Source organism: Ovis canadensis, chromosome 1 (genome assembly GCF_042477335.2).
Source record: "Ovis canadensis isolate MfBH-ARS-UI-01 breed Bighorn chromosome 1, ARS-UI_OviCan_v2, whole genome shotgun sequence".
Lineage (NCBI taxonomy): Eukaryota > Metazoa > Chordata > Mammalia > Artiodactyla > Bovidae > Ovis > Ovis canadensis.
This window is the reverse complement of record NC_091245.1, coordinates 179,336,871-179,363,674: the sequence shown is the minus strand read 5'-3', so window position 1 is coordinate 179,363,674 and position 26,804 is coordinate 179,336,871. Positions and strand designations below refer to the sequence as shown.

At 39.7% G+C, this 26,804-nt stretch overlaps 1 protein-coding gene across 1 annotated transcript in view; it reads right to left on the bottom strand.

Moving 5' to 3' along the window:
• Positions 1-10,554: 10,554 nt before the first annotated feature.
• Positions 10,555-26,804, bottom strand: part of NECTIN3 (nectin cell adhesion molecule 3) — a 120,780-nt gene continuing 104,530 nt past the window's right edge. The window contains exons 8-9 of the mRNA XM_069552941.1: positions 11,723-11,785; positions 10,555-10,927 (exon numbers count right to left, since the gene is read on the bottom strand). Of these exons, the coding sequence (XP_069409042.1) occupies positions 10,748-10,927; positions 11,723-11,785 (243 nt within the window). The 3' untranslated portion in view covers positions 10,555-10,747. The remainder of the gene's footprint in view (positions 10,928-11,722; positions 11,786-26,804) is intronic.

The window sequence follows — 26,804 nt, the reverse complement described above, 5'->3', positions numbered from 1 at the left end:
ATTTCCTATCCATTCAACACTCAGCTAAAATATAACATGTTCACCATTGTTGTTCTGACTTCATTCCAATCTGTTTCAACCTTCTGGGAAGTGTGCGGGTATGTACTTATGCTGTGGCAATATGGCCATGATTTCAGAGAATGAAGGCTGAGAAAGAGCCATAGGCTATTTGGGAGTCTAACAATATAATGGAAGGACAGACAGGCGTGGAGGTGAAGACCAATGACAGTCAGGAAGATGGTAGCTCTAGTTTCTGATGACTCTGTGTCACATGTGCAGTTAGAGATGGTCTACGTCAACACTGTACTAGTCAGGTAGCACCAGCTTGCAGGGGCCAATTGTGTATGTCCCTTCCCAACTGAGTTTTCCAATCCATGAGCATGGTAAGTTTCTCTATTTATTTAGGTTTTCTTTGATGTCTTTCATCAGCATTTTGTAATTTTCATCACTGAGACTCTATATAGGTTTTGTTTAATTTATACCTAAGGATTTCATTTTCTTTGGCACAATGGCTCATGCTTTCCTCTACATTGCTGAACGTAGACAGTGTATTTATAATACTGGTTTAATGATCTTTCTTTATCCTCTAGGTCAGAGGTTAGCTAACTATGGGTCAAATCCAGCCTGCAATATGACCCATGAGCTAAGAATGACTTAACATTTTTAAAGGACTGTAGAAAACAAAACAAGACAAAAAAAAAAAAAACCCATCAGCAGCAGTCAGCGAAATGATGAAACAGTGAGATAGCACTTCATATCTACTAGGATGGCTATAATCAAAAAGAGCAGATAACAACAAGCATTGGTAAGAATGTGGAGAAACTGAAACCCTCAAACACTGCCGGTAGGAATGTAAAATGGTGAAGCAGCTTTGGCAAACAGTCTGGCAGTTCCTCCAAAGGTTCAGTCAGAGTTTCCACATGATCTAGCAATTCCACTCCTGGGTATATATGGAAGAAAAATAAACACATATGTTCGCACAAAAGCATAATTCTTTCCAGAAAGTAGGAACAACCCAAATGTTCCTCAACTGAGGAATGGATAAATGTGGGATATCCATACAATGGAATATTATTCAGCAATAAAGAGAAATGAATGATAAATGCTGTAGCATGGTCGAACCTTGAACACATTATGCCAAGTGAAAGAAACCTACATATTATGTGACTCTATTTACATGTAATGTCCACAATAGGCTAATTCACAGAGATAGAAAGTAGACTGGGAAGGGGCTGGGAAGGGGGAAGAGGGATGGAGGCAAGGAGCAAATAGGAGTGGGCTTCTTTCTGGGGCAATGAAAATATTCTAAAATTGACTTTGGTGATGATGATAAAATTCTCTCAATAACTAAAAAGCATTGACTTGTAGAATTTAAGAGGATGAAAATTATGGTATCTCAATAAAATGTTTCTTTTAAAGTGGTTCCTATTTTGAGATTTAACAGATCAGTAAAGCATCCATCCCTAAAAAAATTCAGGAATGCCAACTTAAAAAATATAAGAACATATTAAAATTTATCATCTAGCACTAATACCATTTCATAAAAGAAGGGACATTTTAATACCTAAAGACTAATCAGGAATGAAGAACAGTTTTTACATGGAATAAATTCAGTTTCATTTGAAAAGTATTAAGTAATTTTCACAAGCAATTACAATAATATGTAACTTGTCACGTTTTAAAAAGTATTTACAATATTGCTTGAAGTATAAAAGTATTCCTGTTACTATTGTTAAAATCATTTTTAAAAAAGGACTCCAGTATAGAAATTTACTACTTCTATGAAAGATGTTCTTTAAATCTTGAATTTTATATTCTTGTAATTAGGCTATTAATCTTTACATGTATTTTAATCATACTTGATTTATCAATAATGAAAATGAAAAAGTTTAGTTGATAGAAACTTTATTCAAAACATATCAAGAACCACATAGTTCAAAACTGCAAAAATAAAAGACAATTTCTGGTAACTTAAAAATAAACAGTATCTATAAACAACCACATTAACACCTACTATTTAAAATACAATCTCAAAACCAAAGCTAATCTCCATATTTCTGTATCTCAATACGTTTGAGCTAGAATCCTCCTCCTTACCTCACTCTATTATTATGCAACCCCTTCAGTTTTAACAATTAAAATATAACTTGGGTATTTTCTGTATACTATTGATCTCTTCCATACTGAAAAATTAAAACAGTTCAAATGATTAGAAACTAATCTTTACTTAAAAAAAAGAACAGGTTAATAAAACATTTCTTTTGAAAACAATGGGTAGATTAGCATTCTGAATTGAGCTACACAAAAACACATTTCTACTTGAGGACTCTCCAGATTATTCACTATGCATATATATATAGTATAAGACATTTGAAAAAAGCTTTTCATCTTTTTTTTTTTTTTTTTGGTCAAGATTCACACCACCCAAGTGCTGTGAAACAGCAGAATTAACCCCAGTTTATAAAGGGAAAACAAAGGCACCAAGTGAGATCTCACCAGGGCCAGAGTGAGGGCACATTTACCTTCCGACTTATGTCCACAGCCAGATTCTCTTTCTGGAGGACATTAATTTGTTCAATGATGGAAGTAAGCAATGTGGGATTTATTGTGGGAGAACTAGTTTTGGCTCTGTAGGTAAAAAGTTCACAGTGTGGACAAGGTAGAAAGGACAATTTCAGTGTGAAACGGGTTAATGAGAAGAAAGTTAAAACCGGGTACACACTCTATTCAGACAGAGATCATTTTTCAGACATATAAATAGCAAAACAAGGATAGGAAAAAATAATAGCTATAGAGTTTCTCATTTCTAAACCAAGGGGCTTTTACAAAATCACTTTAAAAGTAGGAGCTCTCTTGAAGACAACCCTTAAGCATCTTATTCTCCCCACGCTCCATAAAACTCCTGTGAGGTGTAGAGTACTAACTTTTTACTAGGGATGAAAGTGAGAAGTAACGAAGTTAAGAGGCTAAGACCACATGGAGAATGAATAGGCTGGAGCAGATGTAATGTCTTAAAGCTTTGGCTTAGAAATAGAAACAGAAGGTAAAGGATAAACAGGAACTTTTCTGGATGGACAAGTGGAATAATCCAGGGATCCAGTAACAACACCACCTACTTAACATTTTTCTACAAAGAACTTGGAATTTCAAGTACATAGTGAAACCTAAGATGACAAATGTTCTTCTGGGTATTGAAATGCTCAGTTGAAGGGAATATAGCAGTAAGTTCTCATAAGAACACATGAAAAAACAGAGGTGTTAGTAAGCCACAGTGTGGGTAAGTGCAAACTAAGGCATTTAGGACAAAATAATGCTGCCTGTAGCTAAAATATGATGGACATGGAGCCAACAACATGACTTCGGAGAGGATTTAATTTAGCCTGATCAATGAGTTAGGGTGGATTAAAGAAAAAAAAAAAAAAGAAACAGAAAAGCTGGTCATTATTGGCAAGAATAATGAAAGCTAAAACAACGGTGCCCATACATTTGGGAATCAATGGAACTCTGGGCTTTATAAACCCACTGGGAGTTATTAAGGGACATTACAAATGCTTGAAATACATTCTTAACCTCTGGAGGAGACACATAAGACATTTTTTCATGGCTGTCAGACATATTTGTAGCAGGACAGGCCACAGTTCTAAGCCAGTGTAGCAAATCTAATGTTCTGGATTCCCAAGGGGTTTTCCCCTGTGGTCTCCTCCAATCAACTTTACAGTTCAATCCTGTACCACAATAATAAATACAACCAGTTCAGGCCATGAAATCAGGGGTCCTGCTGGGCCACAGGGAATCTGATCATAAAATCTTTAAATGGTAATGCTGGGAAAGACCTCAGGAAGGGAACTGTTCAGTCTCCTACCTCTAGATGGAGTAAAACATTGAAACATCTCAGAAAGCAGGTTTTTGTTTGTTGAAGATTGTTTGGGATCGCAGTTGTAATCTAGTAATAATTTCGAGTCCATTAGTCTATCTCCTTGGAGAAGGAGAAGGCAATGGCAACCCACTCCAGTACTCTTGCCTAGAAAATCCCATGGGCAGAGGAGCCTGGTAGGCTGCAGTCCATGGGGTTGCGAAGAGTTGGACATGACTGAGCAACTTCACTTTCACTTTTCACTTTCATGCACTGGAGAAGGAAATGGCAACCCACTCCAGTGTTCCGGCCTGGAGAGTCCCAGGGATGGGGGAGCCTGGTGGGCTGCCGTCTATGGGGTCACACAGAGTCAGACACGACTGAAGTGACTTAGCAGCAGCAGCAGCAGCCTTCTATCTCCTTGGGTCTAAATGACCTGTGTGTGCGTGTGTGTGTGTGCGCCATGCACTCAGTAAATGATATGCTTCCTGTATAAACTGTATGCAAGTGGCAACTGTAAACACAAGCTCTAGAATGGGAGTCCTTAGAGGATAGGGCCCGGCTGACCTATAATTCATGGAGGTGCTGCTGTTTTCCATAAATATTCACAACATCTGAAACTTACACATTTATCCTTATACCTCACAGCTAGAGGTGACAGACACTGCATATAACTAGAACTTTTTTGATCACAACAAACTGTGGAAAATTCTTAAAGAGATGGGAATACCAGACCACCTGAACTGCCTCCTGAGAAACCTGTATGCAGGTCAAGAAGCAACAGTAAGAACTGGAGATGGAACAGACTGGTTCCAAATTGGGAAAGCAGTATGTCAAGGCTGTATATTGTCACCCTGCTTATTGAACTTACATTGTACATCATGCAAAATGCTGGGATGGATGAAGCACAAGCTGGAATCAAGATTGGTGGGAGAAATATCAATAACCTCAGATATGCAGAAAGAAGAGAAAGCCTCTTGATGAAAGTGAAAGCCGAGAGTAAAAAAGTTGGCTTAAAACTAAACATTCAGAAAACTAAGATCATGGCATCTGGTCCCACCACCTTCATGGCAAATAGATGGGGAAACAGTGGAAACAGTGTCAGACTTTATCTTTTTGGGCTCCAAAATCACTGCAGATGGTGACTGCAGCCATGAAATTAAAAGACACTTGCTCCTTGGAAGAAAAGTTATGACCAACCTAGATAGCACATTAAAAACCAGAGACATTACTTTGCCAACAAAGGTCCATCTAGTCAAGGCTATGGTTTTTCCAGTAGTCATGTATGGATGTGACAGCTGGACTATAAAGAAAGCTGAGCACCAAAGAATTGATGCTTTTGAACTGTGGCGTTGGAGAAGACTCTTGAGAGTCCCTTAGACTGCAAGGAGATCCAACCAGTCCAACCTAAAGGAAATCAGTCCTGAATATTTATTGGAAGGACTGATGCTGAAGCTGAAACTCCAATATTTTGGCCACCTGATGTGAAGAACTGACTCACTGGAAAAGACCCTCATGCTGGGAGAGATTGAAAGCGGGAGAAGGAGATGACAGAGGATGAAATGGTTGGATGGCATTACTGACTCGATGGGCATGAGTCTTGAGTAAGCTCTGTGAGTTGGTGATGAACAGGGAAGCTTGCTGTGCTGCAGTCCACGGGGTTGCAAAGAGTCGGACATGACTGAGTGACTGAATCGAACTTTTGGTGAGGACAGGATGTAGGTATGTACTTTGATACACATCATGGCCTTATCCCCCAAACACTGACTGGAATTTTCTGGAGGAATGGACTAATGAAAGGGATTTATTCCCATATATGGAATGGAGAATCCTTTTCTTTGTCAATGGTGGTTTCCCTTCTCCTTGAAACTTCAACATCATAGTCTCAACTGATCATGTTTGATAAAAAGATGTTTAGTGTGATCTGAATTGCTGACATTCTCTTTATTCTAGTCTACTCGTAGTTCCAAATTTCCACAATCAAACAAACATGACTAGATAATACCTATCCTAATAAATGGAAATACAGTAGAAATAAACCTAATGCTTTATATATTTTGGCCATTGAGGCAAAAAGGCTTCTGAACCCACTTCTAACCTTTTTGCAGAAATAATGCTAAAGTATTATAAAAAAATGCTGATGCAAGATAATAAAATGGGCCTGAAATAGATGTTTGTAGATGTGAGGGTTTTCTTGCATGTGTGAACTCCAACATTTTTTTCAACTGTGAATTTTAAGTGGGCTTCTCTCCCCTCTGTCTTTCTCTCTCTCTGATGCATACACACATACACACACACCCACACACACACACCCATCCTAAGAAGGAAAAGGCTGTCACTAAGGAGAAATGCCAGCAGGTGGTTGACTTTAGAGAGGTGAATATAGTGTGAAGGTGTGGTAACAACAATTCCTTAAGAAAATCTGTTATGTTGAATGTAATTTAAATTATTTTGGCACTTGTTAAATGGTCTTACCACACACACCCTAGAAGCGTTTAGTTAACATTTGAAATTTCCTAGTTGGGAATATACCCTCCAAAGGTTGTTAGTTAGCATTCGAAAAGCTCACTTCAGAGGCTACTACCACAAGAGTTCAGCACCAGAGACTTCGTTAATAGGTGATTATTTTCAGTGGTCAAATGAATGGTGTTAAAGGTATGTGGACTGGCAAAAATACTACAGGGCACTCCACTCTTTCACAAACAGGGCATACAGTGCTAGCAAGCCCACTAGCTCTAGGATTCCTAGATTACTAACCTGCTCTGTGTCTAGAAGTTGAACAGAATCAGGCTGCCTGACACTGAATCAGCTATAATATTACTGGATTCATTTCTAATAACCCTTTTACACAAAATATTGATAGGCTCTCTAAAAGAATGGAGTGGGAACTTTTTCAAGCTTACATGACAGGTTGACTATTATAAGATGTCTGTTCTGGTGCCTGCTTGTTTATGTACATGAATAATGCAGACATTGGCTTAAAACCTGATTTCTGTGTAACATACCACCTAGTAAGGTTGTGGGGAGGAGACCTACAGCCCTCATCTACTGGAAGCCACCAAAAGTGAAAGTAAAAGTCACTCAGTTGTGCCTCTTTGCAACCCCATGGACTATACAGTCCATGGAATTCTCCAAGCCAGAATACTGGAGTGGGTAGCCTTTTCCTTCTCCAGGGCATCTTCTCAACCCAGGGATCAAACCCAGGTCTCCCACATTGCAGGCAGATTCTTTACCAACTGAGCTATCAGTCAGAAGCCCACCAAACCACCTAATAATTGCAAGTGACCAAACTGACAAAGTCCAGCTTACAACAATTTTAATGGAAGGAACACAAATACCTTTCAAGGGCCATAAGATGAACCCAGGCATAGTCCACAGTTGAACAGGCTTACAAACAACAGTTTCTGCAAACTGCCCAAGGATGAAGGGTGTTGCCAGTTCAGCACAGGAACAAGAGAAGCACAGAACTAAACCACAGGTAGGGGCCCTGACATTTCTACGTTCATTTCAACAGACCACCCCTCCCCACACACACGTGCATGTTACAGTGAAGCCAAGGACAGGTAAGAATCTTCAAAGTCAGCATATTCTGACACTATTTCTTACGTGTGTGTTCTCAGTTGCTTAGTCATGTCTGACTCTTTGAGACCCCATGGACTCCACCAGGGTCCTCTATCCTTGGCTTTCTTACATGTTCTATTCAATTTTAGAACATGTTCTATTCAATTTTAGAACATGTAAGAAAGCCAAGGATAGAGGAGCCCTCATAGACGAGAAAACAAACCACTGCCTTTTAAGAATTAATCTAAACTGTTATCCCATTGTGTCAGAGCAATCCTAAATCATGCTGACACTAGTTCAGTGTGGTGTGCAAGGAATCTGGTGATCTGCTATTGCAGCGATGACGCATGCTCCTGGAGGTTAGGCCATCTACAAAATCAAGGCTGTGTGTTTAAGATGGAGCATGCACACTCCCCCTTGAAATGCAAAGCTGCAAGCATAAGTGGATAAGCACTCTGGGATTTATTTCTGGTTCAGTGTGTTTTAACAAACCAGTTATGGGAAGAGTATCTAGTATCAGCTATGGCTTACATCCTTAAGCCTCACTCACAGACCTTGAAGAGTCTGACTTCCAAATTTAACTGTCCATCCTCAAGTGGTCTAGACTCCAAATTTAGAGATCAACAAGCTAATTTTGGATGGCATTTTTTGCTTGAGGGAGCTTGTTGATCAAACCCTTTTAAAGCTCCATTCTATTCCCCTCAGTATTTAGAGAGAACAGATGGAAGGCACCGGGATAAGCAATTATACAGCTTCTGTGACCCATGTAAGGGGCCAACAGCTATAAAGTCTACCAGTTTGTTAAAGAAATATCATAGCTGACAGAGAAGCAAAGAGGATATTGAACTAGCTGGCTGTTGCAAGAGGTGTCTACATCCTGAGATTTCTTTTCTATAACTCCACCAAGAATGTACAAAATTGCAATAATGGCTACTTGTTGCTAGGGAGGCAGAAACACAGGTCAAAGGGTTCTGAAGCTCAGTGCTTCCAATCTCTTTCTCTAGTGCCAATGAAGACATCTCAATTCCCCCCGGGGTCCAAGGTCTTCTTTTGTAACACTAATCCAACAATTTGCTCCCCAGTAGGACCCAAGAAACCATCCCCAATTTTTAAAGCTCACTAAAGGAGTGACTGTACCTCAGTATCTTCCACTATAACATCCAGTATGTATAAACCACTTCCTTATCAAGAAGAACTCTGACTAGAGTCAACTATCTACTGGAAGGCATTGCAAGGATCCCTATACCCTCAGTTACATTAACTCACTGATGGGATTTCGAGTAATAAAATTAGGTACCTTCTTTCTGGGCCAGCTTGCTAGCAAGGGCAGTGAACTAATTTTGAGGTAGTGCAGTGATACAGCAATGATGGTCCCTGGTATTTACCATTTGATTCCATGTAACTATAGTCTTTTGGGGCTTCCCAGGTGGCTCAGTGGTAAACAATCTGCCTGCCAATGCAAGAGATGCAGGTTCCATCTCTGGGTCGGGAAGATCCCCTGGAGAAGGAAATGGCAACCCACTCCAGTATCTTTGCCTGGGAAATCCCAAGGACAGAGTAGTCTGGTGGGCTAATCCAAGAGGTCACAAAGAGTCAGACATGACTTAGCGAGTAAACAACAACAACAACTATAATCTTTTACAGAATTGCTGGTCATCCATGTAAAGGAGGGTGGCTTTGTATTACCACTGTAGAACAACTTGGATAATTTTTCTGATAAAGCACGGCAACTGAGTAAAGGGAATAAATACACAAGCAAGAAATAGAATCAGGGCAATGTGAATCATAATTTATCTTTGGTATCCCAGTAGAAATCTCCGTTAATATTCTGCTGTCCCTTGGAGCTCAGGTTGGAAATGTGTACAATTTTATTTCAGTGCTTATGCCACTCTTTCCTAACATATGACAAGTCTGCAGTGTCTTCATATCTGTGGCAGACCCATAAGCTTCCAGAACACAGAGTAAAGCAATGCTTGTCTAAGATGTGAGGACGGGAGACTGACGCTTGCGCGTGTGCCTATGCTCCCCACTCTGCTCACCCCCTTATAATTGCTACCTTCAAGGCTCAGTGAGGAAAAGTTGGCAAAGGGAAGTGAGAAAATTCCAGACAGGCATTGGCAGGAACCAAGATGTTGCAGGAAACACTAGTAAGCCGGTCACTGTAATATCTGCCGTTAGCATCTCCTGACTCTTATTATTGACCAGGTAAAGATGGGGAGGAAGGATCAAGGACCACATGTGGGTTTAGCACACAGGCCATATTAATGGGGCTTTTTTTTTTTTTTTTAGGTTTTCAAATTTTTGACCTGGCTTTTAAGAGCAAGGATTATTTCACGGTGCTTTTTCCATCAGGCATTTTTTTTTTTCCCCTGAGGTAGATAAAACATGGACAATAAGAAGTCTGAAGAATGCAGAGGGTAGCTGAAGCCTGTGTGGACAGGATTAGTTTGAAAGAAATTTCAGTAGTGAAAGCTGAGCTTGTCATATACAATACCACAGAAAAGAAGGAAAAGGCTCAAGGCTGTCCACCATTTAGAAAGGGCTTTTAGATTTTAACAGGTGGGAAATAGGCTAATCTGGACTGCAAAGAACAGAACTGTGGGAACAATGACAGAATAAGAGAAGAACCTTGGTAAGCACACAGCTCATCAAGACTAGGTCGATGATAGTAAGAAATATGCATCCCTCAGGACCTTGGTGATCCTGAGATCATAAGAAGGAACACACAGTACAATATCACAAGAGTATAAAAGCAACCAACAGACCTGAAGGTTTAAACTGCCTTTTGTTATGTTTTTGGGATAAACAATAAAGTATGCCTCTTAGCCTCTTGATTGTAAGCAGGTATTGTTAACTGTACTAAACAAGTCAGTAAAGCCCAAGTTCCATGAAATAATTAGTGAGATGGATTCTGAGCTCCTTTTTCTGCCTGTTTGAATTACAAATGAACAGGCTGGTCTGCCTGAGACCCAGTGAGGTTAATATTCCCAGCTGGAGCCTTTCTTTCTGGAGAATCACTGCTGTCATCCCAGGCAGATGCTCTACTTTTAAATGAACATGCCATTGTAGGCCAAATGTTAGTAGTTAAACGCCATCATCACAGAAACACACAAAGCTAGAGTCAAGTTCACAAACACAGCTGGTGGCTAAGAAACTCTTAATGAAAGAAATAAATTCGCTCTTGGCGCCAAGTCATTCATCACAACTTCTGATACACTTAGACTGGGATTGCTTTATATGAGAGAGAATAAAATCATAACTATTGGCCTCAGTTTCTCCCCCCCCAATCTAAGAATAAACATTTGTTAAAACAGCACTGGAGAAAGAGGACCTTCACACATAGTGTTCCCGCGGGTTGATGTAGACTCCCTCCAGGTCGCTATATGGATGGTGTCTGCCAGGGCTCCCGTCTTGGTAGCGCATCTGGTCATACAGGGGGTACATCTGCTGAGTTCCGTCCTCCCCCACTGGATTCTCATCTTCACAGTCGAATCTCCTGCTATTCAGCCCATTCTAAAAATTCAAACATTGCTTACATTAGTTGAGCAGCTGTTTGCATTTTTTCTAGCTCTTGGGTGAAAACAGGCAAGCACAGAATTCATTACACACAAGCTATTTATTGAATGGCAAGGTGAAGTTCAACAGCTTAGCATTTTCTAGTCACTTGTTGCTTATAATACCTAAGAGTGATGGCATCTCCTAAACAGAAAACTGTGACTAATGGGGACTGTGGTCAGTTTCAGGCTTCGAAATTTGGAACTGGTATCAGTTAAGGTAAACTGGAGAAATACAAGGTTGTGAACTGCAGGAGTCTCTCAGCAAGGCTCAAGCTTGGAATCCGTGCATGAGATAATACAGAGATTTAAATCAAATAACCAAAACCAAACCAGAAGAAGCCTCAGGATTCAGAACTGGGGAATCAGGGGAGAGACACAGTGAAATGCATAGGTAATATTTGACTGTATGCCCAACAAGGCTGAGAATAAGAAATGCTTTCAAAAAGCAGCCTTTTATCTTGCCCTTTCTTCCTTGCTTGACTCTGGGTCACAGCTGACACCATAAAATGAACCTCCCTGGTGCTCTGTGTTGTCACTGCTACTGATCCTCTGTCAGGTTACTGGTTTCATATAACTTGATTACTTCTAAGAGCAATAAAGCAGCTCAAGGACTTTACAAAATCACACTACAGGTGCTCAGATAGCAGAGGTGAAGAAGATGAAATTGCATGGGAATAAAATGATCTTTTAATAAACATGGTGATCACTGGCTCCACCTGGGCTGACCCCGTTAGAAGATCATGTTACTTACAGGGCACTGGACACTTCCAGTCTCTCTTTCTTTGAACTGAGTCTGCTGAGCCAAGTGTTCAGTCTGGAGGGAGAAGACAGAAAAAGACATGCACTTTAAAGCACAAAGCACATGATAAAACAGATCAATCAAGACCACTAAGACTCCTATTTTTAAAAGAGCCAATCATGTCTTATTAAATGTCTGCCAATGAAGCAAACTGTTTCACGTGAGGATGGGAAAAGCAACAGCATTTCCTGAGTGTTGTCTCTCTCAGCTCCAGCCTTCTTGCAGAGGAAGAAAATGCACAGAACATTTCCTACAGAAGCTCTCATGCAAACTGGTTTGCATCTTACTCAAGGGAGCACTCAGCACGGAAGGGCTCTTGCCTCTTCTTGGTGGGAGAGTCTGATATTTTGAATCAGCTAAAAGGGGCTTGGGGTGGTAATGAAAGGTTATTCTGTTTTTATTTATAGATGTATATATGGTCTGCTTTCTCTTCCTCTCGCTACTCCTTGTCTCGCATCCCCAAGCAGCTCATAAAAGGGATTCATCATTTCTAAACCTCAGCCTGAGAGAATGTTTCTCAGCTTCCCCTTGGCTTATAAACACATACTTACCCTTTAGCCCCAAGTTCAAATATCATCTCTTGCAGGAAGCAGAGCACAAAACCCTCAGGCAGAGAGAGTCACTTTCCTTTCTGTATTTTCACAGCATGTGTAATCACATCTATTTGCTTTTTCCTTCATTGGACTGAGGGTACTGGTTGAAGTATTTACAGACATTACCTCATTTAATTTTTATAATTCTGTAAAACCCAGATCTTTATTTTACAGATGACTAAAACGGAGGCTCAGAGTGGTTAAGTAAGGTTGCTCTGGTCACACAGCTCGTAAGTGGTGGACGCTTTGTCTGATTCCTAAACCTATATTCTTATAAGCCCGGCTTGTGCCTAGAAAAGAGATGTTCAAGAACTGTAATAAAAGAATGCTTGAAAATCCCAGCATGTGGGCACATCTATGAGCACGTTCTTCATTTCACTGTCTTTGCTTATGCTGTCCTTTCAGTCTGGAATGTCTGCCACTTAGCCTCTGGCACTTGAAATACTACCAGTCTTGGCCAGACTAAAGTCATTTTTTTTTTCCCTAAAAGGCTTTTCTGCAGTACCCATCAAAGTCAATTTATTTACTCCTGCTTTTCCTGTTGTTCTTATTTGTATTTATACCTCTATTAAAGCAGACATCATGATCTGTTTTTTAGTTCCTAATGGTTTTATCTTTCAACCCTAGTGAGCCTTTCCTGGCCATCCTCCTCCGAACCCACACCCTAGCCTGTGGGTCTGTCATAATAATAAGTCAGTAGTTAACTAATAACTTCACTGAAATATGAACTATCAATTTTTGATATCCTCTGTCATATGCCATGTTATCCAAAGCATAGTTATCTGTGACAAATTTGTTCCCCCGTCACATTCTGCATGATTCTGGGGTGCTTTTGGCATGATCAGTTGATACTGACAGTACACAATGGTAAAATTCAAGGCAAGGCCTGTTCCATGGACCAATCACATGGGGCCTTGTGCTCAGAAGGGTCCCACTTTGGGGTTCAATGTTCCATGGTTGCCACCTTAGATTGCTTAATGATTTTATTATGAATTTGTGGTTTGTATGTGGCCAAAAGGACAACAGAGCATGCTTCAGGGACCTATAACTTCAGCCCAAGGGTGTCCTGCCTCCTGCTTGTCTATTTCTTGGCTGCCACCCCCGGACCCTCCCAGTTTCCCTTCCCTTCCCCTGTCCAATGACTGCTGCTGTCCTCTGCCCTGGCAGGGGCCTGAGTGCTGGTACAGGCAAGTCTCGGGTCAGGAGTGCATGCCCTCCACACCACAGAGCATCTGGAGGGTGGCAGGAGGATATGAGGACACGTTTCAGTGGGGCCAAACCTCTTACGTCCATATAGGAACCTAGTCTCCATATTGAAAATCTTATTTTTTAAACAAAGGGCCCTGCATTTTGCTTTGCACTGAGACTACAAATTACATAGTTGATCCTGGTCCAAGAAAAATAGACTCAGAAAAAAAAAAAAACCACCCTAAAATTAAATTAGCATTTTCTTCTGTTTCCTGGCTGTTTTAGATGAGCCATGGCTTTATGGGTGGCTCAGACAGTAAATAATCTGCCTACAATGCGGGAGACCCAGGTTCGATCCCTGGATCAGGAAGATCCCCTGAAGGCAATGGTAACCCACTCCAGTATTCTTGCCTGGAGAATTCCATGGACAGAGAAGCCTGGTGGGCTACAGTCCATGAGGTTGCAAAGAGTCAGACACGACTAAGTGGCTAACACATACACACAGGACTTTATGAGCAATAACAGCATTGCTACCCTTTTCTCATGGCCTGAGATTTAAAATCAGCAAGTACACTTGAAAATATTGGACAAGAAAAGAGAGTTCTTAGGACAGAGCAGGAAGAAATGGTGCCTGGACACCAGGAGCAGTCTTCACCTTCACTGACGGGACAATCAGCAAATGTTAAGTTCTTATTCTCTATCCAATATTGTAATTCTCTATCAATAAATCATTATACCTCACATGAGTCCATGAATTTTGTAATACAATAGTCAAATTCTTTATATAGACAGAAGCCCCACATGTCCTAGGGATGGCTCTGCATTAGGGACCAAGACTATGGATGTCTGCCTCTGCAATGTATTGCCATCTAGCTTGTGACCAGATACCTAAGGAACTTAATTTTATAGTGGCTGATAAATGTGTTCTCTTTCTGCTAGTCCATAACTACTCCAAATGTTACATATCTGACTTTCTAAAATCACAAGAATGTATAGAAAAGTGTCTTACATGATACCTCACATATGACTGGTGCTTGGTATATGTAAACTGAATTAACCTATGATATTTTAATTGGCAGATACATGTATATATTATTATTCTTGTATTTTTTTCCCAGAAAGCCTTGAGAGAGTCTGAATCTCTAAAACATATTTAGATTTCCCTACTTTACATGTACTATCTTGTAACAATTTCTATTGAGCTACAACCCATACTTACTTTCCTGATTCACTAAAGTCACGTAGATGTTCATTCCTGTCTTCCAAGGAACTAACAAATTAGTTTTTCAAATTTTATTATGTATTATCATAATGAATATTTTTACTTTCTCTGACTCAACAAATAAACCTCCACATGTTATTATGTGTTATATTTTATTCTTTCTGTGTAGGTTAAGACTTTAAAACCCCATAAACAGAGCTTTTAGAGTTACTAAAGTTTATTTTCAGTGATAAACAGAATCAAGATTTCAAGTTGCTATTGTCAACAAGTCTACAATCACAATGGACACTCTGCTTGCTCTGGCAGTGGAAAAACTACAAACTAGAGTTCCAGTTGAAACCATTATTCCCCTACCGAATTAGAATCCTTTTGGTCTTCTCTCGTATCATAATTTCACCCTCAAAATGCTCTTGTACTTCCTTCCATGTCTTCCTTTTGCTCACACTCTTTCACTGTAATTTAAAACCTTAAACATTATTTTTTAAACACATTCTCTTACCTTCCCAAATGTTTCTCTAACATGTTCCCTCCAATGTCTAGCCCCAACTGACATCCATCCACCTCTTCGACAATTTTCTTAAGCCTAGAGAAAACTACTGTAGATCATTCCCACATCTGTAAGAACTTCCCTATCGTTCTCTTATTTTTCAACTCTCTCACTCTTATTTACCACGGATTCCTACTTCTTGGCATGACAATATGTTCAAGCATCTGCCATCTTCAGACATATATGAAAAGATAGTATCTATTAAAACTTCAACATCTTAAATTCTAAAAGGGCATATACCTCTTGAAACTTCAGCCTAATAAGATAACCTAAAACTCATTACCTGCTGAAGGGCCACCCATCCTCTCTCAGTTCCTAAGATTATGAGGGAATATAAACTAAGCTATCATCAGTGTTTTCTCTTGGCAAAACTCTATAAGCTTTGTCCTACTTCATTCTGTGTACTCCAAGGCCAAATCTGCATGTTACTCCAGGTGTTTCTTGACTTCCTACTTTTGCATTCCAGTCCCTAAAATGAAAAGGATATCTTTTTCAGGTGTTAGCTCTAAAAGGTCTTGTAGGTCTTCACAGAACCGCTAAACTTCAGCTTCTTCAGCATTATTGGTTGGGGCATAAACTTGGATTACTGTGATACTGAATGGTTTGCCTTGGAAACAAACAGAGATCATTCTGTCATTTTTGAGACTGCATCCAAGTACTGCATTTCAGACTCTTTTGCTGACTATGAGGGCAGCCAAAGATGGAGAAGCTCTCTACAGTCAACAAAAGCAAGACCGGGAGCTGACTGTGGCTCAGATCATGAACTCTTTATTGCCAAATTCTGACTTAAATTGAAGAAAGGAGGGAAAACCACAAGACCATTCAGGTATGACCTAAATCAAATCCCTTACGATTATACAGTGAAGTGGGAAATAGATTTAATGGACTAGATCTGATAGACAGAGTGCCTGATGAACTATGGACTGAGGTTCATGACATTGTACAGGAGACAAGGAGCAAGACAATCCCCAGGAAAAAGAATTGCAAAAAAGCAAAATGGCTTTCTGAGGAGGCCTTACAGATAGCTGTGAAAGGAAGAGAAGTGAAAAACAAAGGAGAAAAGGAAAGATATAACCATTTGAATGCAAAGTTCCAAAGAACAGCAAGGAGAGATAAGAAAGCCTTCCTCAATGATCAGTGCAAAGAAATAGATGAAAACAATAGACTGGGGAAGAATAGAGATCTCTTCAAGAAAATTAGAGATAACAAACAAACATGTCGCCAAAGATGGGCTCAATAAAGGACAGAAATGGTATGGATCTAAAAGAAGCAGAAGATATTAAGAAGAGATGGCAAGAACACACAGTTCAGTTCAGTTCAGTTCATACACTCAGTCGTGTCCGACTCTTTGTGACCTCATGAATCCCAGCACGCCAGGCCTCCCTGTCCATCACCAACTCCCGGAGTTCACTCAGACTCATATCCCTCAAGGCAGTGCCTTGACTAGAAGGACCTTTGTTGGCAAAGTAATGTCTCTGCTTTTGAATATGCTATATAGGTTGGTCATAACTTTTCTTCCAAAGAGTAAGTGTCTTTTAATTTCATGGCTGCAATCACCATCTGCAGTGATTTTAGAGCTCCCCAAAATAAAGTCTGAAACTGTTTCCACTGTTTCCCCATCTATTTGCCATGAAGTGATGGGACCGGATGCCATGATCTTCGTTTTCTGAATGTTGAGCTTTAAGCTGACTTTTTTGCTCTCCTCTTTCACTTTCATCAAGAGGCTTTTTAGTTTCTCTTTACTTTCTGCCATAAGCGTGGTGTCATCTGCGTATCTGAGGTTACTGATATTTCTCCCAGTAATCTTGATTCCAGCTTGTGTTTGTTCCAGTCCAGCGTTTCTCATGATGTACTCTGTATATAAGTTAAAAGAGTAGGGTGACAATATACAGCCTTGACATACTCCTTTTCCTATTTGGAACCAGTCTGTTGTTCCATGTCCAGTTCTAACTGTTGCTTCCTGGCCTGCATACAGATTTCTCAAGAGGCAGGTCAGGTGGTCTGGTATTCCCATCTCTTTCAGAATTTTCCACAGTGTATTGTGATCCACACATCAAAGGCTTTGGCATAGTCAATAAATCAGAAATAGATGTTTTTCTGGAACTCTCTTGCTTTTTCGATGATCCAGCGGATGTTGGCCATTTGATCTCTGGTTCCTCTGCCTTTTCTAAAACAAGCTTGAACATCAGGGAGTTCACAGTTCACATATTGATGAAACCTGGCTTGGAGAATTTTGAGCATTACTTTACTGGCATGTGAGATGAGTGCAACAGTGTGGTAGTTTGAGCATTCTTTGGCGTTGCCTTTGAGATTGGAATGAAACCTGACCTTTTCCAGTCCTGTAGCCACTGCTGAGTTTTCCAAATTTGCTGGCATATTGAGTGCAGCACTTTCACAGCATCATCTTCCAGGATTTGAAATAGCTCAACTGGAATTCCATCCCCTCCACTAGCTTTGTTCGTAGTGATGCTTTACAAGGCCCACTTGACTTCACATTCCAGGATGTCTGGCTCTAGATGAGTGATCACACCATCATGATTATCCAGGTCGTGAAGATCTTTTTTGTAGAGCTCTTCTGTGTATTCTTGCCACCTCTTCTTAATATCTTCTGCTTCTGTTAGGTCCATACCATTTTTGCCCTTTATCGAGCCCATCTTTGCATGAAATGTTCCCTTGGTATCTCTAATTTTCTTGAAGAGATCTTAAGTCTTTCCCATTCTGTTGTTTTCCTCTATTTCTTTGAATTGATCGCTGAAGAAGGCTTTCTTATCTCTTCTTGCTATTCTTTGGAACTCTGCATTCAGATGCCTATATCTTTCCTTTTCTCTCTGGCTTTTTGCTTCTCTTCTTTTCACAGCTATTTGTAAGGCTTTCCCAGACAGCCATTTTGCTTTTTGCATTTCTTTTCCATGGGGATGGTCTTGATCCCTGTCTCCTGTACAATGTCACAAACCTCATTCCATAGTTCATCAGGCACTCTGTCAGATCTAGGCCCTTAAATCTATTTCTCACTTCCACTGTATGATCATAAGGGATTTGATTTAGGTCATACCTGAATGGTCTAGCAGTGTTCCCTACTTTCCTCAATTTAAGTCTGAATTTGGCAATAAGGAGTTCATGATCTGAGCCACAGTCAGCTTCTGGTCTTGTTTTTGTTGACTGTATAGAGCTTCTCCATCTTTGCTGCAGAGAATATAATCAATCTGATTTTGGTGTTGACCATCTGGTGATGTCCATATGTAGAGTCTTCTCTTGTGTTGTTGGAAGAGGGTGTTTGCTATGACCAGTGCATTTTCTTGGCAAAACTCTATTAGTCTTTGCTCTGCTTCATTCCACATTCCAAGGCCAAATTTTCCTGTTACTCCAGGTGTTTCTTGACTTCCTACTTTTGCATTCCAGTCCCCTATAATGAAAAGGACATCTTTTTTGGGTGTTAGTTCTAAAAGGTCTTGTAGATCTTCATAGAACCGTTCAACTTCAGCTTCTTCAGCGTTACTCTTTGGGGCATAGACTTGGATTACTGTGATATTGAACTGTACAAAAAAGATCTTCATGACCCAGATAATCTACGTGTGATCACTCACCTAGATATCCTGGAATGTGAAGTCAAGTGGGCCTTAGGAAGCATCACTACAAACAAAGCTAGTGGAGGTGATGGAATTCCAGTTGAACTCTTTCAAATCCTGAAAGATGATGCTGTGAAAGTGCTGCACTCAATATGCCAGCAAGTTTGGAAAACTCAGCAGTGGCCACAGGACTGGAAGAGGTCAGTTTTCATTCCAATCCCAAAGAAAGGCAACGCCAAGGAATGCTCAAACTACCACACAATTGCACTCATCTCACATGCCAGTAAAGTAATGTTTAAAACTCTCCAAGCCAGGCTTCAACAATATGTGAACCGTGAACTTCCAGATGTTCAAGCAGAATTTAGAAAAGGCAGAGGAACCAGAGATCAAATTGCCAACATCCGCTGGATCACTGAAAAAGCAAAAGAGTTCCAGAGAAACATCAATTTCTGCCTTATTGACTATGACAAACCTTTGACTGTGTGGATCACAATAAACTGTGGAAAGTTCTGAAAGAGATGGGAATACCAGGCCATCTGACCTGCCTCTTGAGAAACCTGTATGCAGGTCAGGAAGCAACAGTTAGAAATGGACTTGGAACAACAGACTGGTTCCAAATAGGAAAAGGAGTACGTCAAGGCTGTATATTGTCACCCTGCTTATTTAATCTATATACAGATTACATCATAAGAAACACTGGGCTGGTCAAGCACAAGCTGGAATCAAGATTGCCAGGAGAAATATCAATAACCTCAGATATGCAGATGACATTACCCTTATGGCAGAAAGCAAATAAGAACTAAAGAGCCTCTTGATGAAAGTGAAAGAGGAGAGTGAAAAAGTTGGCTTAAAGCTCAACATTCAGAAAACTAAGATCATGGCAACCGCTCCCATCACTTCATGGCAAATAGATGGAGAAACAGTGGAAATATGCAGATGGTGATTGCAGCCATGAAATTAAAAGATGCTTACTCCTTGGAAGGAAAGTTATGACCAACCTAGACAGAATATTAAAAACCAGAGACATTACTCTGCTAACAAAGGTCCATCTAGTTCAGGCTATGGTTTTTCCAGCAGTCATGTATGGATGTGAGAGTCGGAATGTGAAGAAAGTTGCACGCTGAAGAATTGATGCTTTTGAACTGTGGTGTTGGAGAAGACTCTTGAGAGTCCCTTGGACTGCAAGGAGATCCAACCAGTCCCTCCTAAAGGAGAGCAGTCCTGGGTGTTCACTGAAAGGACTGATGCTGAAGCTGAAACTCCAATACTTTGGCCACCTGATGCGAAGAGCTGACTCATTTGAAAAGACCCTGATGCTGGGAAAGATTGAGGGCTGGAGAAGAGGACGACAGAGGATGAGATGGTTGGATGGCATCACCGACTCAATGGACGTGAGTATGGGTAAACTTCAGGAGTTGGTGATGGACCGACAGGCCTGGTGTGCTCCAGTCCATGGGCTTGAAAACTGTCTGACATGACTGAGCGACTGAACTGAACTGAGCTGATAAACTAAGCACTCCACAACTTCATACCTGGTGTCTCCATTGCTTTCTTCCCAATTCAAGCATCTGTTAAGCTTCCACATCACTTCTTTGAGTAACTTTATACCACTACCTATAGTACACCAGATATAACAAAATATTTTCATATGTACTATTTTTATAAAACCAGGGTATCTCAGAGTTAAGATTACGTGAAGAATGCATGAATAATGAATTTATTAATAAACTGTCATGATTCCACTTGAAATGTCTTGAAAGACACAAAATCCTTCTTTCCACAGCCCTAACAGGATCACTATTAAATTCCACCAAATGTTTAAAGAATTAATACTACTCATAATTTATGCAAATGAGAGAAAAGAGAACATTTTGTAACTACTTTTATGAAATTATTATCATTCTAATAACAAAAGCAGTAAAAGGTATTAAAAAAACAAAGAAAAGTTTTTATTCCTTTCATCCCAAAATCTTAAATGAAAACAGTCCTCTACAGTTGAATACTAAACAAACTGTGGCGTATTCATAAAATGAGGAGTACTACTCAGCAATGAAAGGACACTTATTTACGCAACATGAATCTCAAAAATATTATGCTAAAGAAGTTAGACACAAAATAGCATGCTCTCTTCCTTCCTCTGTGAAATTCTTTATAAAAAATGTAACTATTATTCTGTGATAGAAATCACATTTGGTGTGGTGCAGGGTATGTATGAGAAGTTTTTCAGGTGATAGAAATGTTCTTGATTGAGATAGTGTACATGAATGTATACATTTGGCAAAGCTTATCAAACTGTACACTTAAAATGGGTGAAGTATTATGCCAATTACATCTCAATAAAGTTGGTTAAAAAAAAAAAACTATGCCTTTCCATTTTATCACAGTCATTCAGTTTTTTTTTCCACTTTTTTTTTTTTTTAGTTTTTTATTTTTTAAATTTTAAAATCTTTAATTCTTACATGCATTCCCAAACATCAACCCCCCTCCCACCTCCCTCCCCATAACATCTTTCTGGGTCATCCCCATGCACCAGCCCCAAGCATGCTGCATCCTGCGTCAGACATAGACTGGCGATTCAATGATTTGGGAGAATGACATTCTAACATGTATACTATCATGTGAATTGAATCGCCAGTCATTCAGTTTTGCAGGAGTATGCAAATGGAGGGAATCAGAATGGGAATTCACTGGCAATCTGGAATCTGGTGTGATACAAAAACATAGTAAATTCTCAATAAATACTTCATACTAAGGTCTGTCTAGTCAAGGCTATGGTTTTTCCTGTGGTCATGTATGGATGTGAGAGTTGGACTGTGAAGAAGGCTGAGTGCCGAAGAATTGATGCCTTTGAACTGTGGTGTTGGAGAAGACTCTTGAGAGTCCCTTGGACTGCAAGGAGATCCAACCAGTCCATTCTGAAGGAGATCAGCCCTGGGATTACTTTGGAAGGAATGATGCTAAAGCTGAAACTCTAGTACTTTGGTCACCTCATGTGAAGAGTTGACTCATTGGAAAAGACTCTGATGCTGGGAGGAATTGGGGGCAGGAGGAGAAGGGGATGACAGAGGATGAGATGGCTGGATGGCATCACGGACTCGATGGAAGTTAGTCTGAATGAACTCTGGGAGTTGGTGATGGACAGGGAGGCCTGGGGTGCTGCGATTCATGGGGTCGCAAAGAGTCGGACATGACTGAGCGACTGAACTGAACTGAACCAGATCATCCTTGACGCAGGAGTTTCTCGACTATAATATTTAATTGCTTACATGTGTTCTAGTGACTGAGTTCCTAATCCACAGATATGATTTTACCACACTAAAGGAATAATACATGAAGAAATGGTTATCATACATAATTCACTAAGTATGGATTCCTCAACGCATGAAGGATATTACTTTCCTATCAAGTACCTCTCTAAACCGTGACTAAGACTGTGAACCAAGTCAATTTTCCCTTTCACTTTTATTAATAGTTGTGAGAGTGGCTGGCTATGTTGTATGAGCAACTATAAAGATTGTGTTTCAATCAAGCAAAATTTACTATGACATTAATTGGGCACTTGTTTAATGAGATATATAATTATTACTGTTCTCTGCAATAATTGCCCAAGCTATTCACATGAATATCTCTTATTAGTATAGTAGACCTTTGGCATTTACAGATTTAACACTGCTGGTTTTAACCATTCATGAGTGAATTTCACAAGGTTATGACAGGTTGTAATTTCTAACTTTGTTGAGAAACAAATTTGAATACAGACTGAGGAGATTTGTGTTATGGAATAGTTATTTAGCTAGTTAATGAGCTCAGTAACTGCTAAGCTGTGTCTTTGTTATTCTCAACTCATTTATGAATTCTATAAAAGATAGGTGTACTTAAGAAAGTAGGGTTTCTCAAAAGCCTGTGGACATTTCCTCGGTGAATGTCAAAGGGGTGCTATATTATTAATCAACCTAATTGTTTTCACTAATTTTTAGTTAATTCTTAGGTTTCTAGTATTTAGAATCAATTATTATCAATACACTATACATTATACAGATTAAATACATAAAGACTTTCTGGATCTTATGCCCTAAGACTTGATATTTTATTTGCTTATAACTGCTCTTTGCTAATTATTGGAAGAGTAAGGCTCATTTCTATGTTCTGTCCATGAACTCCATTGTATAAATCCTTCCCTGTTAACACTCTAAGAAGGTGACTGGGAGGTTTCCCCCAAATCTTACATGGTGCTCAACAGAGTAGATGCTTAACAAACCCTTGCGGATGTATTATCCATACACAGGATCTGTTCTGACTCCCACTCTCAGTCAGCAGTCCCTAAAAAAGTCTTGGGTGCTAGAGTATGTTGAAGAACCTGTGCCTGGACTAGAAACCTTGGGTCTAAATTCCCAACTACAAAAATAGGGCACAGTTAGGTCTGAACTGGTTCAAAAAAAGACTGTGAACACCATGAAAATAGGTTCTAGATCCTTAGTACTCAGAAATTTTATAAAGACAGACTGGAGGAGAGGGTCTAAGGTAAATGGAAGATAAAAAGGCTCTGCATAGTAAAAAGAACAAGTGTAACTTGTAAGGACTGACAAGATATTTCCCCTACTCCTCGCCCCTTAAGGCAAGAATTGTACAATAAGTTTTGAATGTCCTCATATTCTTATACATACATCTCCTAAAGGTGAATTTTATCACTGTTCCTATAATGGAGATGAGGAAGCTGAGGCTCAGAGTTAAAGCAATGTTCCCAAGTTCGAAGAGCTAAGATTCAAATTCAGTCTGTCTTAAACGTCACACAAAGCTGCCTACTTTCCTCTTATGAATATATCCAGTCTTCCTAATTTGACCGTAGAAGACTCAAAAGGAAGAATACAGTGGGCATTTGAAAGGGGAGAGGGCATAAAACTGAGGGGAAGGACTGGTAATGCTCAGTACTTGACAGTTTTACAGCCTGCTGAGTCATCTTCATCTGAAATAGTCAAATAGAAACTATGGCTTAAGTTACTTTACTTCCTGCTTGGGCTTCAGCCTCAACTGAGGAAAAAGAAAGGCAGGGCTTTTCATGAGCAAGCCAGGACTCTCAGAGCCCTCAAGTTTCATCTGCCCCAGCCCAGGGCCAAACACATAATGGTCATTTGCTGTGGGATAATACTATAAAATTAACTTAAGGGCATTTTCCCTCCTGATTTATGGTTTATACACTTCAGTGATATGGTTAGTGCCTTAAAATGGAATGTCCAGGCCCTTAATTTATAATGTTAAAGATTGCAATGAGGCAATTAGAAGCAGAAATGCCTACAGAACATCCTCATGGCAAACTTTTCAAATGCAGACTTAAATCATGAGGCTTTTTATAAGAGAGAATATTAGATGTCTTATCCCACAAGGTACCTTTGGGTTTTTCTTAAGTCCCCACAGAATTATAACAGCCTAGCAGCTGTTGAAAACATTGTCTTATCCAAAAGGAAGACAGTGTTCCTTCTTATCACTGGTAAACAAATGCATTACTTTTACTGAGTATACATTCTAGATTTTAATTTTTCAAAGTAAAATCTGATATGACACATTTTAATGAAATTTCTTACCTTGACTGTGGTCTTACTTAATAATCCTTACCTTAAACTACACAAAAAAAGTGATACTTCACTTAAATTGTAATATGTATGCAAAGCCAAATACCTAATTAAGGCAGATAGATGATAAAGATGATGGAAAATTATTTGCAGGCAAACAAGACATTCACATACAATACTAAGATGTCCTCCCCCATCACTAATGCTACTCATTGAAGGATACAAATCAAATGATTATGCATTCATATGTGCTAATTTCCACAACTAATAAATACCTGCACATTTTAACACCAGAATGCTATGCTGTGCTTGTCACAGTGGGCATCTTTTCTCTTAACCCTTTGCCTTAATGCTGTACCAATTATTCAGGCATACCACTTTATCTCCAAATCTGCCCAGAGTAAACCTTCAATCCAGAGCTACTGATATACATTCATCTATGCACCTAAATGCCCTCAAAGAAGGGGTTAACTACCTCCTCTGTATCAGGCACAGTACTGTAGTTCAAGTCACTATGCCCAAAAATATTATCTTGACAAACCAAATTCTAACTCCTCTCAAGAAACTATTAATATGGGCCTTCCCAAGTCTTACATTTAATTCATCATTCCTGAACTCACGGCACTGAAAAAAAGATACTCTAATAAGAACTTTTCTGTGGTTAACGTTATGCTATTCTTAGCTTAAAAAGATTTTAAAAAGTAAAAAGAGCCTCCCAAAAATCTTTAACACCAAATATATTTTAGATTGTGAAACAAAACATAATATATTAAATATAGAGTACCACTACTCTTATATTCCTTCCTGACGAAAGGTAAGAATAATATATAGGAATCATTTCCCTTACCAATATCTACAATTCTATTGAGAGTGTAATAAAAAGGAAGAAAATGAAATATAAATAAGTCTTTATCTGTTCATTAAATGATTACACTCCTATGAACAATCTAAGGGATCTTGGAATATATTTAGTTAATAATTACATGTATTTTTCCTTTGGGGTATTACATTTGATTGAATGTAAGAATTGTGAATTTTCCTGAAAAGAAAAAAAAGATATATAGGTAACATACACTGTTTCTTCTTCTAAAGGAAAATAACCTAATAATAGTAAAGAAGGCCAAGACAGAAGAGAAATTACCTGCTATGGAAAGCTAATATTAACCTTCAGGGACTGCAATTTTGTAAATATAAAGCCCAAAGCAGGCCATTTTGTTTGAAATAGAGAAGCAGCTATAATCCTAGTTTGGCACTAATGTGTTGAGCAACCTGCACAAAGATTCCTTGAGCTGGAATCCAGCTCCTGGGTTAAGCACAACCAGAGCTGTCGGTGATAGCAACAGGGTTCACAGCACCAGTGGTTTAAGGAGGAGGGTGCAGGAGAAATGACACGAGGAGGAGGATTCTTCTGGTGGAGATAAGGTTGCTTAGCTCATAAAATGAGTCAAGGATCTTTTGCACACCTTCAATCTACCCTAGAGTCAGAATTGAGTGTTTAAGATACGCTTTTAAGAGATGCTTTCTTTATCAGGCAAGAAACACTGCTTGTGCTGTGCTGTGCTGAGTCGCTCAGTCATGTCTGACTCCTTGTGACCCCATGGACTGTAGCCCACCGGCTCCTCTGTCCATGGGGATTCTCTGGGCAAGAATACTGGAGTGGGTTGCCATGCCCTTCTGCTGTGGATCTTCCCAACCCAGGGATCGAACCCAGGTCTCCAGCATTGCAGGTGGATTATTTACCATCTGAGCCACCGGGGAAGCCCAAACACTCCTTACTAACAGTTAAACAACAGTTGACATAGCATTGTGTCTTCATGCACACATGATTTAAATGGCCAAATAAAGCCTAAGTATTTTCTGTTAGCGCTTAGAACAGGCTAACAACTACAAACAACAGGTCATCCACCAAGTCTGGATTTGTTGTAAATGCCATTTTAACTGACATTCCTTCAGAGATACTGAAAGTTGTCGTCTGTTAGGACATGATTGCTTCCATCATTTGAAACAATGAACTAAAGGTGAACTTCTGGGGGAAAGAGCAGAAGCAGCATTTTAAAAATATCAGTTCAAAAGATATTCAAATTAATTCCATATTCATGGCATTTGAAGTGATAGAATTATCTAACCCCTGCCCAAGCTGGAATGGCCACAGGCTGTGGGTGCCCCCGGTCAGAATGGATCCTACCTGGAGAGGCCTCCTTGGGAGCCATCAGCAGGGCCCACCGAAGCAGCAGCAGCTCCTTCCTTGGCTCTGGGCAGTTAGTTCAGACACAAGGCTCCTGAGAAGAGCCGTCATGTTAGGGGTACCTACAGCAGCCTGAGAGCTGCTGGAAGTTTTGGTTCTACTGCTT